Source organism: Melozone crissalis, unplaced genomic scaffold (genome assembly GCF_028551555.1).
Source record: "Melozone crissalis strain CALT ecotype California unplaced genomic scaffold, PUWL_Pcris_2 ptg000033l_1, whole genome shotgun sequence".
NCBI lineage: Eukaryota > Metazoa > Chordata > Aves > Passeriformes > Passerellidae > Melozone > Melozone crissalis.
Genome location: NW_026535811.1, coordinates 5,046,896 through 5,063,144, shown reverse-complemented (window position 1 = coordinate 5,063,144; position 16,249 = coordinate 5,046,896). Strand labels below are relative to the sequence as shown.

At 44.0% G+C, this 16,249-nt stretch overlaps 1 protein-coding gene across 1 annotated transcript; it reads left to right on the top strand.

Moving 5' to 3' along the window:
• Positions 1 to 2,133: 2,133 nt before the first annotated feature.
• USP18 (ubiquitin specific peptidase 18) lies at positions 2,134 to 14,940 on the top strand. Its single transcript, XM_054282022.1, has 11 exons — positions 2,134 to 2,182; positions 4,955 to 5,131; positions 5,804 to 5,900; positions 7,596 to 7,741; positions 9,202 to 9,281; positions 10,069 to 10,215; positions 10,616 to 10,711; positions 11,208 to 11,378; positions 11,969 to 12,100; positions 12,917 to 12,966; positions 13,311 to 14,940. The coding sequence occupies exons 2-11, from the start codon at positions 4,963 to 4,965 to the stop codon at positions 13,387 to 13,389; spliced, it is 1,167 nt and encodes a 388-aa protein (XP_054137997.1). The 5' UTR covers positions 2,134 to 2,182; positions 4,955 to 4,962; the 3' UTR covers positions 13,390 to 14,940.
• Positions 14,941 to 16,249: the final 1,309 nt, after the last annotated feature.

Here is a 16,249-nt window from a genome sequence, read left to right as displayed (position 1 = left end):
GGAATGGGGGAAAACCTGCACTGTTTTTTTTTTCCTGGAATATGGAAGGGGGGGGGGGAAAACCCAGACTGGATTTTTTTCCCCCAGAATACAGAATGGAGAAAAAATCTGGACAGGATTTCTCCCAGAATATGGAATGGAGAAAAACTTGGACTGGATTTTTTCCCCAGAATACGGAATGGGGGAAAACCAGGACTGGATTTTCCTGGAATATGGAATGGGTGAAAACCTGGAGTGGATTTCCCTGGAATATGGAATGGGGAAAACCCTGAAATGAATCATGTCAGAACATCAAATAGGGGAACCTGGACTGGATTTTCCCAGAGTAGGGAATGGGGGGAAAGATGGGGGAAAACACGGTTTGATTCCAGCCTTCTGTACAGAAGTGTACAGCAGAAGCCACGTTCCTAAACCACACAAACCAAATTGCTCCAGCAGTGTGTGCTGCTCGAACACTCAACCATCACTGGAGCCGCCCAGGTGCTATAAGAGACCGGCTGTTGGTGCTCATGGCTTGAACCATCACTGGGTGCTGCTCCAGTGATGCTTGGAGGGGCCTCCCAGGTGCAGGGGATGTGCACACCTGAGGCTTCAGCCTGGGTTTGCAGATAAAGAAGGGGCTGATAAGAGGCAATCCTGCCAGGTGGGATAAGTCCTTGTCATGCTTCCCTTACACAATGACTCAGTACTCTCCAAGTACTGGGGCAGTCACATCTCAGATGAGGCAATTCATGTTGGCTGATTTGACATAACACTGGATGTGGATTTCTTAACTTCCCAAAGGCTTTTTAGATCTCATCCTGACCACCAACATTACACTTCATTTTATTTGCAAGGACACTCAGTAATTAGGAGTCCTGCTCTTGAAGCAGTCAATGCACTTTTTGGAGCTATCTGGACATTAGGAGTGCCATGGCAATTATCAGCAGCTAGCAGCTTTTGTCCAAGGGGCAGGCAGTGTGTTTGGACACTCAGACACTGCTGCCTTTCAGTTTGAACCCTCCCTTCATCTGAGCCCATTTTCTGGGCTCTGCCTGCTGCCTGCTTTGGAAGGGCCCTGTCATGACTGAGTTCTGCATGCAAAGCTTAAAACATTCTTCAGATGTAATACTCCTCCTAACTGAGTGCCCAGGCTCTCACAGGGGTCATCACCAAAAGCTGTTTCAACTGCACGCTGCTCTACCAACTTCCACCTGGCAGATCTAGCTCCTGTTCAACCTCCAGTGTCCTTTTGCACTTTGCTCGGGTGGTTTCGTTCTCTCTGGGCAGTTTATGGCTTAGAGGTTCTCCTCTCTCCCTTCCTTCCTTCTACCGGCCAGTCGCCACAGAACCCAGTAATAGAAAGGGAACATCAACATCATTAAATTTAAACTATTGCTGAGAACCTCTGCCACAAGCCAAGACACTGAGTTATTTGTGAAACCGAGCCCTTGTGCTCAGAAGTCCCTACAGATACCCACATCCCCTCTGTGACGATTCAGGACAGTTTTCATTGTCCCTGTGCCTCGACTGAAGACCTGCTAAGAACTGAAGAGTTGTCCTGGCTCCAACAGAGCCAGGCAGTGTGAGCAGGTTCTCCAGAGGGTTTGCAGCTGGAACCCCTCCACAAGGACAGCCCTGATGGGCTCCAGATGACCCCTGTGAAATCCTCCCGTGCGTGTTTCCTCCCCACGGCTCAGTGGGGCTGCACAGAGGTCCCTGACACAGGGCTGGGAGCGCAGCTGTGTGCGGACAGCTCAGCCTCACAACGCTTCCCCCAGCGATTTGCATGAAGGGACAAAGAACAAGCAGTGAAAACCCCTGGGTCCCTTTCTCCCAGCCCCCTCCGTGCCTGCCGGGAGGAGGCGCAGGGCGGCTCCGAGTTTCACTTTCTGTGTGCGATCCCGGCCGAGCGGGAAATGAAAACTGAGCGGCTCCGAGAGCGGGGCGGGCGCTGCCGCTGCCTGACGCGCCGGGGCCGCCCCGCTCCGCTCCGCCCGCTGCCCTGCCGGCTCCCTCAGCCCTGCCGGCTCCCTCAGCCCTGCCGGATCCCGCATCCCTTCCCGATCCCGCATCCCTCCCGGATCCCGCATCCCGCATCCCTCCCGGATCCCGCATCCCTGCGCTCCCCCGGATGCGCGCTCCCTCCGGCGCGCCGTGCGGTGCCGCCCCGTGCCAGCGGGCGCGCTGCGAGCGTGAATCGGTAAGAAAGCGTTTTGCTGCTTGGTGAGATTGGATGCTGGAGGCGCAGTGTGTCAGGAGGGGAGGAAATAGAGAGGGAATAATAACGGAGTAGTTTGGCAGCTAAGTGGGAATTCTCCTTGCAGTCGCATCCCGTTGAAGTCGGAGGTGATGCGCTCTTAGGCGCCTCCTTCCCCTTGAGGGTGGTCGTCACGCTGAGTCTCTGCTGCAGCCAGCACGGACCATGGAAACACAGAATAATTTGGGTTGGGCTTCGAAATCATCTAATTCCAGCCCCCGTGCTGAGGGCAGGGACACCTTCCACGAGAATAGACTGCTCAGAGCCGCCTGGTGTCCCTGCTGCAGCCACTGCCTGCCTTAGCATCATCATCGGCACCCCAGGATCCCCGGGGAGGAAAAGGAGCTGGCAGGGAAGGGACAAGGGCCGGAGTGGGAGCCCTTCTCGGGCACAGTGAAGGGACATTTTGGGGTTTGTCGTGAGAATCCAGAGTCTTGGGCGGGCAGATGGAGACTGGAGCAGGGCAGCGAGAAAAGGAGAAAGGGCTGGGCTGGCTGAGGGAGAGGAAGGAGTGTGAGGGTTGTGATGATGATGATGATGGGCTGGAGGGTACAAGGAGGGTCTCTCTGCTCCCTGTTCTCTGCCCAATGCTGGTGCCAGCCGGGGCACTGAGGTACCAATCCCACCCCTGACCTGCAAAGGAAACCGAAACAACGCTGCTGCTCCAGTGAGACAGGAGAAATGGGGATCAGGAGGAGAGCCTGCTGCTCAGTTCCTTGCCTCACTCACCTGTTGTTTTATGTACCTGTGCAGGGAAAAGGAGGTCAAGTGCAAGCCTTTGGAAGGTTGTATTTCTGATAGCCAAAACGAGGAGGTTCCAAGGGTTGGGAAGTTCTGTTTGTGTCCCTGCTCCCACAACAGGATCTCCAATATTGGTGACTGGGAGAAAATTTCATGGAACCAGAGACACAAATCCTCCTGGATCCTCCTGCACCTTCCTGCCCTAAGATCCCTAAGATCTCTCTACCTTTTCCTCAAAGACATCGAGCCCCATTCTTGCTCTTTAATCCCACTCTTAGTCCTCCCTTTCCTGTCAAAACCTGCGTATTGCATGTTTTCTTTATTCCTAGCTATGTTTAGCTACCTCTGTACTGCCTGCCCCTCTGCTTTCTGTCTCTTTCAACATCCCCACTGCCCGGGAGCATCCCTGACCTCCTGGCTGATTCTACACCAGCTAAACCCAGCTCAGCTTTCAGAAACCTGAATGTGCCATTAAATCATCCCCAGGAAAACAGGCAGTCAGTGTCCAGGCTCTGTTTTGGCAAGTGAGAAATCAGATTAAATTTATCTTTTCCTGCGTAGATGTTCTATTCACCATGTTTGGGTATAAAAAGTGATGCTCTTCACTCTGTCTTTGAGAGTCTGGGTTTTTTCCCTCCAAAAAAAACTTCTCAGCAAATTCGACAATATTTGGTGAATCTTAGTGTGTGACACTTAGAGATCAAAAGTAATCTTTAAAAGTAAACAATCAAAAATACAGTTGGAAATAAATATACTTAAGCCTAAAGGTAATAATCAGGGAAAAAACCCCAATTTCTAGCTTTTCTGCCTGAATCTTCAGTAACTTTGATATCTGACACTATTAGGCATAGTTAACCCAAAACCATGCTTTTAAAGCAAAGATTTTTTTTTAAATGAAAGACAGAACCAGGATTTTGCTTATTTCCCTTTCTTAGTAGCTTTTCTTCATTCTTTCAGTGCTTCGCCTTAGGTTGATTTTATGTGCTGTTTAATATTTGTAGAATAATAATTTCTGAGCATTTATTGCCTCTTCAGCCCCCCCTTCCCTGTGAATATCCACTTTTTTCTGATTCTGTCTCCATGTTGGCAGTGAGCTTTTAGAAAGTTTCATTTTTACGTAGTTGCATTTGAACTTTTATCAGATTGTTTTGTTTGTGTATTTTAATTTTGCTTTAGTAGCTTTAGTGAGTTTTTGCTCATAAAGCTTTTGCTTTTTGAGTCCCAGGAGACTTTCAGAGTAATGGTTTGTTGAATACTCGCTTAAAAATCAAGGCATCATAATGGTTCTCTTGTGTGAACAGTTACTTTGCCTGTGATCACTTGAAGGAACAGAAAAAGAAACTGGTTTGTTGGTACTTAAATATCTTTCAAAATTACAGTCCAAAGCGCCACAGCAGTGCTGTAACTCAGGGCTTAAAACCAACGCAGGGAGCCCAGTACAGAAACCAAAGGTGCTCATCTGGCCAGAAGAGAAGGTGAAACTTGACCTTTTCAATACTTGAGCTCCTTTTTTTTTTTTTTTTTTTTTAAATAAAATACAGCTTTTTCCAAAATAGAGGAGTTTTGCAACATCTGCTTTTGGGCAATTCTAATGTTTTTATTTACCAAATCTTCCTGGACAGGGACATGTGGAGTTCCTTGGCTAGATGGAGCTGTTTCTGTGGAACTGAAGGCTCATTTATTTATTTATTTAGCCACAAGAGGAAGACAGGATGAGCAATTGTTTCTGTTCCCTTAGCAATAGCCTGCACACCTCAACACTCATGTTAATTCAAATATCCCACCTTGCAGTAATCTTTCTGATTTTATTGATATTCCAGGCAGGGCTGGATGGAGCCCTGAGCAACCTGATCTGGTGGGTGTCAGGGGGTTGAAATGAGATTATCTTTGAGATTCCTTTCCAGCCCAAACCATTCAATGGTATTTTGATTTCACCTTTTTCATAATAGGAAGGTCTCTTCTGTCCTTGAGCAGTGTTGTTGATGGGACAGATGAGTGGACATCAAGAAAGAAGCGAGAAACCAGAGGTGGCACCAAGCGAGGTCATGGAGGCAGAAATTGAAGTACAGAATAAGAAAGAGGAAACCAAAGAGGTGAAGGCCAAAAACCAGAAGTTGGTATCAGTCTTTGGTCTGGCAGACTTAAAAAATGGTAATAATGTTTTACCTATTCTTCACTGTCATATTTTCTATTTCTCATGCCAGCTGTTCCCTTCCCTGTCCATAGGCTTAATTTTCTCCTATTCCTTATCTCTTCACTGAGGAATATAATACAGATAATTCTCATTTTGCCTTGCCAAGTAACTATTTTGAGTTCTTTTAAAAAGGAATTCATTAAGATCTCTGAGCTTTTTCTGTATTTAAGTCCTCAAATTGGCCATTGCAGCCAAAAGTGCCTAGCTGCTGGCTCTGTCTCTCTCCAAACACAGCCAGCATTGCTGGATTTGCTAAGCCATGGATTATGAGGCATTATTAAGCCATGCCTGTATGAGGTTATTCTCCTCATACAGGCAGTCTTTGCCTCCTGTTGTTCTATTTTTTGTTTAGGTGTGTTATGAGAGGACAATAGAGGAACCGGGAGAAATCTGAGAATCATTAGCGGGGTATACTTGGATTTTTTCTGTCAGTTGCCAAACAAAACAAAATGTTATCTGCTTGAGGAGCAGAAGAATAGATTGAACACTTTATCAGGTCTGAGCAAGATGCTGAGCCTATGCACTGAAGGACTGATTATGCACAAGAAGAGTTTGCTACTTTCAAATAACTTTCACTTTCCTTTCTTGTGCCTATCCCAGACCTCACTTTGCCTCTTTCTCCCCTGCAGAAGCTGTTGGACTGTACAACCTTGGGCAGAGCTGCTGCCTCAACTCCCTGCTCCAGGTGTTCCTCATGAACATCCACTTCACAAGGATACTCCGGAGGTACCTCCTGTTTCCCTCCCTGGGATTCCATTGCTGCACTCCTGGCTCCATTCCTTCTTTCATATGGGATGTGCTTTTGAAGGCATCACTGCATCACTGAGGTGCTATCAGGATGCTTTTGGTCCCTCAGCAAGGTCTCTGCCTTGTGGTGTCTGTCATGCACTGACAGGCCCTGCACAGGTAGAAGCTGCAGTGTCCAGACTTGTTAATCATCTCTGATTCGTGTCCTGAACTGACTCTTTGTGGCTCTTTTCCCTAACAGGATACATATAATTTTATATATAATAATTATATAGATAGTAATTCTATTTATTTAATATATTTATATATTTTAGAAATATAATACATTATAATATATATAACAAATATATATAATGTATAATTACATTCCATATAAATTCTATAGAATATATAAATATACATTATATATGTATATAATAATTTATCTAAAACATAATTATAAAATATATAATAAAATATAATTTATTAATAAATCACTCATTAATAAACTAATTATTATGAAACCAATATTTTATTAATAAATGATATAATTATAAAAATTATAATTATGATTCATCTATTTATAATTTTATATATAAATATATATAATTATTTTATGCAAATAATTATATAAATATAAAAAAATAATATATATGTATATATTCTATATAATATTATACATATATTAAAACACATACACACACATACACACACACACATATATATATATATATATATATATATATATATATAACATACAGATAATTTAATATAAATATAATATATATGATTTTATTCCAGGTTTACTCACAGGCCTTATAACAAAAGATGTGTCATGTGTAGCCATATTCATTATTAATTTTGTCACTTGAAGCATGTAAACACAAGCATACCCTAATCCCTGGCCTCTGGGCCCTGACTGCCCTGGCTAACCCCTGACAGAGAAGTGCTGCAGATCATGAACATTCAGCATTGCTTTGTTTTGCTTGACTGTTGTCCTTGTGTTTTTTGAGGAGGGTTTGGGCTCCTGTCTCCCTACTGACCACACTAATAACTGGTTTGCTTTGTTTTTCAGTTTACTCACTCCACTGCAGATTTAGTAATCTAAGTGGATCATTCCTATCCACTCCTTTCTTCCATGCTCACTGCTGAGCAGAGGGGAAAAGAGAAATTTCAGATATGCAGAAATGATAAGTGTCATCAATGGGCAAAGCTAAATAATGTAGACTGTAGGCTACCATGCTTATTTGAAGAAACAAAAACCTGTAGGCTACAATGAATTTAGGGAGAATGTAGATGTTTTGTTGGCATATAGCTGAAATAGGAGCATTATGATATATGTGCCTGTGAAATTCTGAGGGCATGTTGAGAGTGAGGACATCAATGGGTGGGAGGCAAAAAAGATCTGGAATTGGATATAACTAATGTTGTTTTTAGAGGCCAGAAAGCACTTGAGGTCCTGCTTGGCTTGTCTCTTATTCAGGAGCAAGCCAACTTAAAATTTTGGCCTTTTACTTTAGAGCTGTCAGCCTGCACTGTGGGATTCCCTTTTCCCTTCTTTTGCTGAAAACATTCCCATTCTGGTTCCCCCTGAGCTGCTGTCCCTGCTGCTGACCTGTGCTCCTTCAGGTGTGATGTGTGACATTTCCCCACCGAGCCTCTCATCACCTCTGGTGTTTCTTCTCCCCCCTCCAGGATCACGGTGCCAGCCTCCCCTGCCCAGAGGAGGAGCAATGTCCCGTACCAGATGCTCCTGCTGCTGGAGAAGATGCAGAGTGGCAAGTGCAAAGCTGTGGGCCCCACAGAGCTGGCTTGCTGCCTTTCAGAGCACAGAGTGGAGTGTAAGCAGCCCTGCCTCATCATGCCCACCTCTGTCTGCATTTATCCAGCACTTAAAAGCAGTCCAGACTCCAGCATCTCCTCCAGGAATGCAGAAATGCCAGGAGTTAGGTTCACAGTGGCACAGTGCTCCTTGCAGCTGCCTCCCAGCTGAGTGCAATGCTGTGTCTCACTGAAGAGAGGGAAAAAACAAACCCTGCTGGATGTATTTGCTGATATCCAGAGGGTGGGAGGACTATCAGGCTGCTAGAAGATTCAGCTGTGGATGCTGTGCAGGGCAGAGAGGACAGTTCATAGTTTGATGTGTTTTGCTCTACTTTATCATGATAGTGAAATAGATGCTTTACTTATTAGAAGAAAGGGATGGTGTGGAAAAGAGAATGGGTTTGCACAAATCCCCCTCCTGCTCCTTCTTGTAGGGGCAGAGAGAAGGATTTGCAGGATAAATCTCCCAGCTGGCCAAAGTTCTAAAAGAGAAAGGTTTGTAATGCACGAGTGACCAGGGACAGTGGGATGCCAAGAGTCTGTCTGTGTGTGCAATACACAGGGTATAACCAAATACCCTTATCTTTGCCATATAAAAGCCCAAACAGCAGTTTTCAGAACAGAAAAGGGAGGTGCCCTGACCTTTATGAAAGAGGAACACAAGACAAACTCAGTATCCTGTTTGCATCATTTTTCTCCTGACTCTGAGTGGCTTTTCACTCAGCCATCTCTCTTCCAGTTAAAGAGAGACAGGGATCAAGAGGTTTATCTTATCTGTGTGTGAGACATGTGGGTATACCCTGCTGTCATTTTAATCTCAGCACTCAGGAGCACTTTTGCCTTCCTGGGCTGTGAGGGGATGGGAAAAACCAGTCTGTGGAGTAATAAAGGTGAAAAAGAGAACAGAATCTTCCCTGTATTGTTTCTGAGGAGGATTCAAAGGGGACTGTTTACAAGGGCATGGCAGGACATGTGACAGAAATGATAAGATAAGGGGTTATGGCTTGAAATGTAAACCAGCTGGTTTAGATTGAATATTGGGAAGAAATTTTTTGCTGCGGGAGTGGTGAGACCCTGATGCAGGATGTCCACTGTGGGTGCTGCATCCCTGAAAGTGCTCAAGGCCAGATTGGAAGGTGTTTGCTGGAAGGTGTCTTTGCCCATGGTGGGGGGAATGGAACCATATGAAATTTAGGGCTCCTTCCAACCCAAAGCATTCTCTGGTAGGTATTGAGCATCCTCTTGTCCCTGCATCTGGTGACAAGATTTTTGCACTGGGTGCTACAAGCCCTCCTGTCTTCTCCCACTGCCTGCTCAGGCCACATGGAGCTGGTGCCCAGTCTAAGATTCTGTCCCCAGCAAGGGACAAGAATCTGGGTCTAAGAGGGGACAATAAATCTCCTTTAGCCATTTGTGGGAAATCTGTGCTCGGTGCTGCTCATGACACTGACTGAGGTTGTGTTTTCTGCTCCTGCAGTGTTTGTGCAGCATGATGCTGCTCAGCTCTTTCTGACTCTCTGGAACTTGTTAAAGAAGCAGATGAAAAAGCCAGAGCTGGTAAGGATGGTGACTGAAATGAACCTTTGCCCCTGATCATGTGTGGTTTCCTCTGCTCCTTGAAGGATCCCATTCACTGGCAATTGTGCTAAGTTAAAGTTTTAAAATTATCTCTTCTTTCATTGCATCTTTCAAATGGGTCAGAGAATCTTTCATAAGCTTTGACATTTTGAATCACGGTTAAGTTATGCTCATCCTGCTTTCAGGGCATGCCAGTGTCCATTCTAATGGGAGAGCTGATTAATAACTAAAAGATTGATCTTTTTGCAGCATTGTATGTAGTTATATTGAATTTATTTTTTCCTCCAAATTTCTGTAAACATTTATTGGTATACCTTGACACAGATTTTCCATCCTTTGAAGTCAGCCATGTGCATTTCACTCTAATTAGTCACTGATAGGATGTGATGTATATAACAGCTCCTCCCATGGGACTGGGAAAAGTGACTCTTCCCTGACTCTCACAGTTTTTTTAGTGTAGAAGACAGGCTCCTGTTGCAGTTTCAAGCAAAACAGATCAATTCTGCATCAAAGCAGATATTTAACTCTCTCATCTTACAGGCTGTGCCTTTCCTCTCTGTTAGGGAATGAGGGGAAGGAGTTGTTCTCCTTTAAACTGTGGGAAGTACCCTGTCCACATAAGTCATTGTCACATCTTGGTTCCAACCTCAAAGGAATAATAACCTTGCTTGAAATGTGTGACCACAGGGACTTTCCCAGCCACAGGGAAACAGCTCAGCTGTCTTCTTCATAAACTTTGTTTTGGCTTTTTTTTTCACCCCTCCAGGTTAAAGAGCTTCAAGATTTGTACACGATCTGCATACAGGAGCATGTGGCCTGTCAGAAATGCTCTTTTGAAGTAAAGAGCAAAAGCACCATGTTAACCCTTCCACTCCCAGTGCTGGATGCCAATTCTCACAGGCTGAAGACTCTGGTAAGTTTAGCAGCAGCACTTTTTCCTTAGGAGATGATTCTGCTCATAGTGGATTTTTCAAATGCCAGCGGACCACTGGACCTCATAGATTCTCTGACCACTTTATACTGTTTCAGCATGAAGAAGCTGCTTTGAAAACCTTTAAGGCTCTGAAGTATAAAAGACATTTATACATCAATATCTTCTTTGTGGAATTTGTGTACCCCTTTTTTCCCCAACTTTTATAATCACATCAGCAGCTGGGAGAAATGAGGTACCTTTTGTTTCAGGCTGCAGTGTTTTGTCCTTTGAATAAAACATGCCTTCTGTAACTTTGCTGTTTGCTTGGGCCCCCTGAAATAATGTAGAAATAAAAATCCAGCTGAAGGAACTCAGTTGAAAGAAGTCTCTGTCTTCTCAGGAGGACTGCCTGCAATACTTCTTCCATCCAGAGGAGCTGACTGGACAGAACATGTGTTTCTGTCAACAGTGTGGGAGGAAAACACCGTTTCTACAGGTAACTGGAGAATTATTTCCCCATGTCTCATACCCAGACGTCCCTTGAGGACTGGGGAGGGTGGGGAAAGGACTCAACCATAGCAAGTTTAAGAAGATATCAACAGCTCAGATTTGCCAGCAGAGTGAGATATAAACCACAGACACCTCTCCTCCTGTTAGGAAGGGGGTCCTGTGCTCTGATGTCTCAGGAGGTTGATTTGCCTCTAGTGCTACCAGCATGGGGCTAGGAGAGCACATGGGAAGTGAAGCAGCCCTTGAGACACCCAAGGCTGGGTGCTGATGACACTGAAGCTGAGAAACTTGGCTATGACAGCTCTGTTTTGTGTGCAGATGGGCTACCAAGGTTTGGCATCTGCTGTCCCTGGGAATTAGCAAATATTTACAGGAGCACGGCCTGTTCCCCATTCTGCACACACTGGGTGGCAGTGGCTGTTTGCACCCCACCTCCCCAGGGTTTGGCCCCAGTTTTCAGCTGCATTATTGGTTCTTTCCAGAGCATGAAGCTCGTCCATCTGCCACAGACCCTGACCTTGCACCTGAAGCGCTTCTGCTTTGAGAGATCCTCCCGCACGCACAAGCTGAGCCACTCCCTGCCTTTCCCACAAGAGCTTGATCTCAGGCAAGTCTTGGCAGAAAGTCAGTGCCAAGCAGATGACAGTGAAAAGGTGAGATAATCCTGTTCAAAAAGGAAAGATTTTCTTCTCCTTTCTGCTCCTTTCTCATAAAAATTTGAGGTCACACCAATACTTGTCTCAGTTCAAAGTACCTGTCTTAAAAATTTGTGTCTCAAAATTTGCCTGTGCCTGGTGTTGTCTCACATCCCATTGTTTTAACTGATTCAGCCATTATTCAACATTCTGTGCTCAGATTAAATCACCAAACGCCCCATAACTGGAGTTTCCTGCTTTAAGGACCAAAGCCAGGCTTTGCAGATCACATTTGTCCAAAAGAGGAGAACTCTGCTCTAGGTATTTCCCATGCAGTATTGTTGATATTTTTGGCCACAGAGTTTGGCACCGTTGGCCACAACAGCTTTGCTAGGCAGCTGAGATGGATCTGCCCCACTGTGGGTCTGTTTCTCTTCCTGGGAAATAACAAGGGGGAGTGTGGCAACCGCAAAAGTCACTGCTGCAGGTTGGCTGTGGTGAACCTCTTTGACAAAATGCACATCCTGGCTGCCCTGGCTGCTGCTTCCCTACAGCCCATGGCAGATGGGAATTGCTGCACTGCAAGTGTCTCTTTGTGTCTCTTGCAGGCTACCTGGCACTATGAGCTCTTTGCTGTGGTGGCTCACTCAGGATCAGCCAGCTGTGGCCATTACTGTGCCTACATCCGGAGCCTCACAGACTGTAAATGGTATTGCTTCAACGATTCCGAGGTTTGCCAGGTGAGCAGACCCAGCCACCTTCCCTTCGTGCCTTCCTGGACACCCCTCCAGCTCTCATCCAGTCGGACTGGTGCTGACTGAGAGAACCAGGAAAGGAAACTGAGGCTGCAGAGCTTTGTCCTCCTTTGCTACAGGATGCTCCGGGCTGAGGGCAGAGTGACTCTCACTTCTGCACCAAACGAGGCCTCAGGTTCTGTTTTGTGTGGGACTCACATTCTCTGAACCTGAAAGAAGCAGAGAAAAGAATGATCAAAGCAGTTCTCATCTCATTTGCTGCTCCTGTGTTGTGCCAAAGTAGAATGCAATGTGGAGATTGTTTACCCACAGAGATGGGATTTTGTTTCCTTTGCTGACAGGGCCCAGTGTGTGTGTCCAGACTGTTGGTCAGGAGACAGTGACAAGATTTTGGACAGTGGAGTTGAGTTGGGTGCTTGTGCAGTTTCAGTTTAGATGAGGTGTAATATAGTATAGAATAATACAATATGATATAGTATAATATAATATAATATAATATAATAATATAATATAGCATCACATATAAAATATATAATATAATATATAATCCAATATATAATATAATATAAATAATATATAACATAACATATAGCATCAATAATATACAACATATAACATACAATATAGTATATACTATACTATAATATATTATGATATAATATACTATGATATAATATGATATGATATAATAGAAGATGATATAATAGAGTAGAATATTTAATTAGCCTTCTGATGGTATCAGAATTTTTCCATCTCCTAAGAGTTTTTACCAGCCTCCTCCTGTGTGTTTTTCTCCTCTAGGTATCGTGGGATGATGTTAAATGCACCTATGGACGTTCCAACCTCTACTGGTATGCAAATGTATCCCTGATTTTTCCTAATGCTGTTAAGACTTTGGGATGAGGGTAGCAATGAGAGGGGAGACAAACTGGTCTGGGAACATTGCCTGGGGTGTAGTGGGGATGCAGGAGATGTATTAATCAGGATTTCTCCACGCTTTTTGTTTTGATGCATTGTAAGAAAATGAGCTTACAGGAGGGAGATAATCTCTCCTATAAACCAGCAAATCTTGGGAACACTGGAGAGGACCAGCTTAGTTGACCTAAAGCTCAGGAAGCTGAGCAGGAGCAATTCTGGGATGTTACCTAGATTTTTCAAACATGCCTGGTGATGTGCTTTCTCTTTGCCTCCGCAGGAGAGAAACAGCCTATCTCTTGTTTTACATGAAGAAGCACCCTCAGCAGCCCTGGCCAGGACTATCAGGGTGTCTCTGACAGCTGTGCACTGTCCCTGGAGCTCAGCACCTCTGTGCCAGCGAGGACATGCACAAGTGTTTCACAGGAAAGGCATTCTGCACTCAGCAACCTTCAGGCTTCACAATTTGTGAAAAAAGTGCAGCAGACACTCAGCTAGAGGAAGGATGAGAAAGTATCTAGGAACTGTTGCAACTAGAGAACTTTTCTTTTGTGTTTTTTTTTTTCTATATTTATGTGACTCTACATGTTCATTTCCTCTTTAAAAGATGGTGAAGTTGGTCCTTGTCTCTGCCGCCTTATTTTCCCTAGTGCTGATGTCTGGATCCATTCCAGGGGAAGTGTTTGCCCTGAAATCCTGTGTGATGCTCCAGGGAGGTGTGTGCTATGACTGGAGAGCTCTGGGAGCCATACAGAGCCAGCAAGAGCTTGAGATTATCTTTGTCCTTTTAGCACCATGTTAGAGGCTGGCAAACCAGGCAGGAGACCCCAAAAATCACCCCAGGAACAACTGGGGGAAGGATCAGAACCCTTATGGTACACACTCCTTAAAACCTCCCTGAAAATGAATCACTGCAGCGGCTGAGATGTGCTGAGAGCTGTTTTAAATCAGGAGCTATTGGAGCAGTTCTGATTCCCAAGATGAGGTTGTTTAAATTTGTGCAGGTGACTATTATTGCAACAGGCTTATCAGGCTTTTAGATGCATTTTCTTTCCTGTAGAGGAAAATATTCAGAGCAGCAGAGATTCTGGAGGCGGTTAGTGATTTTGCACAATGAAGGCCATACATGGTGATGAGGAAAGTGAGATATCTTGATGTACTTGATTTTTTTTTTTTAATTTTTGGTTGTGTGGCTTTTAAAACACTCTTGCTGATCCTCTTGGATTGAGGATCCCAGCAGTTTGGGATCTGGATGCACCCTATGACTGTATCTTTACAAAGGTGCTGTTTTTGTGAGATTGAGCAATTATGAAATTATATTAAAATTATATAAATTGTATTAGACTCTAAAACTAATATAGATATACTGCCATCTATGTATAACCTAATTTTTGTGAAGTTCACAAATCATGTCCATTTTCTGAAGGTAAACTGAAAAATCTTAGAGCAGAGCTGTGAAATTACTCTTTCATGGTTTAGCAGGTAATTATTTCACTGTATTAGCAAGGTCTATTAATCTGTTCAGCTCTGTATTTGTATTATTTATTCTGTGTGAAAAAAAAATCCCAGTGTATTATTTGCCATCAGGATGAGGAATTTTCAGCCTGTTCACCTTCAGGAATGCATTGCACCCTTTCTAAGGATCTTGCAATGGGTGAGTAAGAAAACAAAGTTTCTGTTTGCTTTTCCAGCACTTTGCCTCTGTGAAGGAGCTGAAAAAAAGCTGCATTTTTCTTAGCTGAACTGAGAAGTTAATGGGATAAGAGACTGACATTTCTAATTAGCCATAACTTGAAATTTAAAAACTTCTGCTCATGAAAAATGCCTTAAATACATCATAACCTTCCAGGGATGTCACCCATCAAGGACACAATTACATAGATTTATTTAAGAATCTTTTCAATCTGTGAAAAAATCCCCATTTAATTCCAATGAAAAGTAATCAGTGGTTTTTTTTAAATAAAATATTATGGGATACATCCCTTAAAATCAATCTTGTGGTTTATTCTTGATCTATTCTTCCTAAACACTGAATGTAGGTCAAGTATTCAGGGTAAAGCTGCTGTTAATGTTTATATCGAAGATAACCATGGGGTCTTGGTTTGAAAAGACAGGTTTTTGTTAAGGAAGGCAGGAGCCCTCCTTGAAATGGAAAATGTAAACCCACTCCCTCTGAATTATTGTAATTTTTGAAACAAAGAGGCTCTCAGGAAAAGATATGGGGATAGGAATAACAGTTCTTTAGCAGGAAAATTAAAAATACAAACGCAATAGTGCTGGAGATGGGCTTGGTCTCCCTCTGGCAATGCAGTGGGCAAAGGCTGTTGTGGTGTCCCAAAGCTCAGATTGGATCCAAGTAGGAATGCTTGGCTCCTCCCCTGGGCAGAGCTTCTCCCCATGGGATGATGGGATTGGATCAGCCATGCAGGAATACTCACTGGCCATGCACAGGAGATAATTAATAATTAATGGCCCATTAACAGAAGAGATCTCCTGGAGGGAGGATTGGCTGTGAGAGAGATAAAGAAAACTGCCCCATGAACAGGAGATAACTGCCCCTCCTCTGACAGATGGCAAATACAATACTGTCATCCTGTTTTTTTCAAGTTTTCCTAAGCCTTCTGATGCTTACATTCTTGTAACAAACTTTCTCACTCCCTTTATGCAAATAACTTACTGTTTTGCATTCCTTTATGGAGGAAGAGAAATTTGATGGACAGTTGGTTTGTCCAGTGTCATTGGAGAGATGGCACTGTCACCCTCCAATCCAGTGTCACTTTTGGAAGTCTATCAATGTTGGAGTTAAAAATGAAATACCTTATTTTTTAACCTTGAAAAAACAAACAAACAAAACAAAAAACCCCACCAAAAACAAACAAAACCACCCAAACAAAAACACAAACAAACAAAAAAACCACCAAACAAACAACAGAATACTCCCAAACCGTATCTCACAACTCAGGACACAGGGAAAATCAGCTAAATCTGGGCACTTCCCCCTTGTGCTGGAGGCACTGTGAATTTGTTTTCAGGTTTGCTGTCACATGAATGCTTTAATTGCTTCCACATGGAGATGGGAGAGAGGGAGGGTGAGTGAACTGCAGTGCAAAAACTCCAGTTTAAAAATTGCCTGAGCTGAGTTTCTTCTGCAAAAAGCCACCTTGGCTGCCCCTGTGTCCACAGCAAAGCCCAGCCTTGTGCTGGATGAGCTGCCCAAGG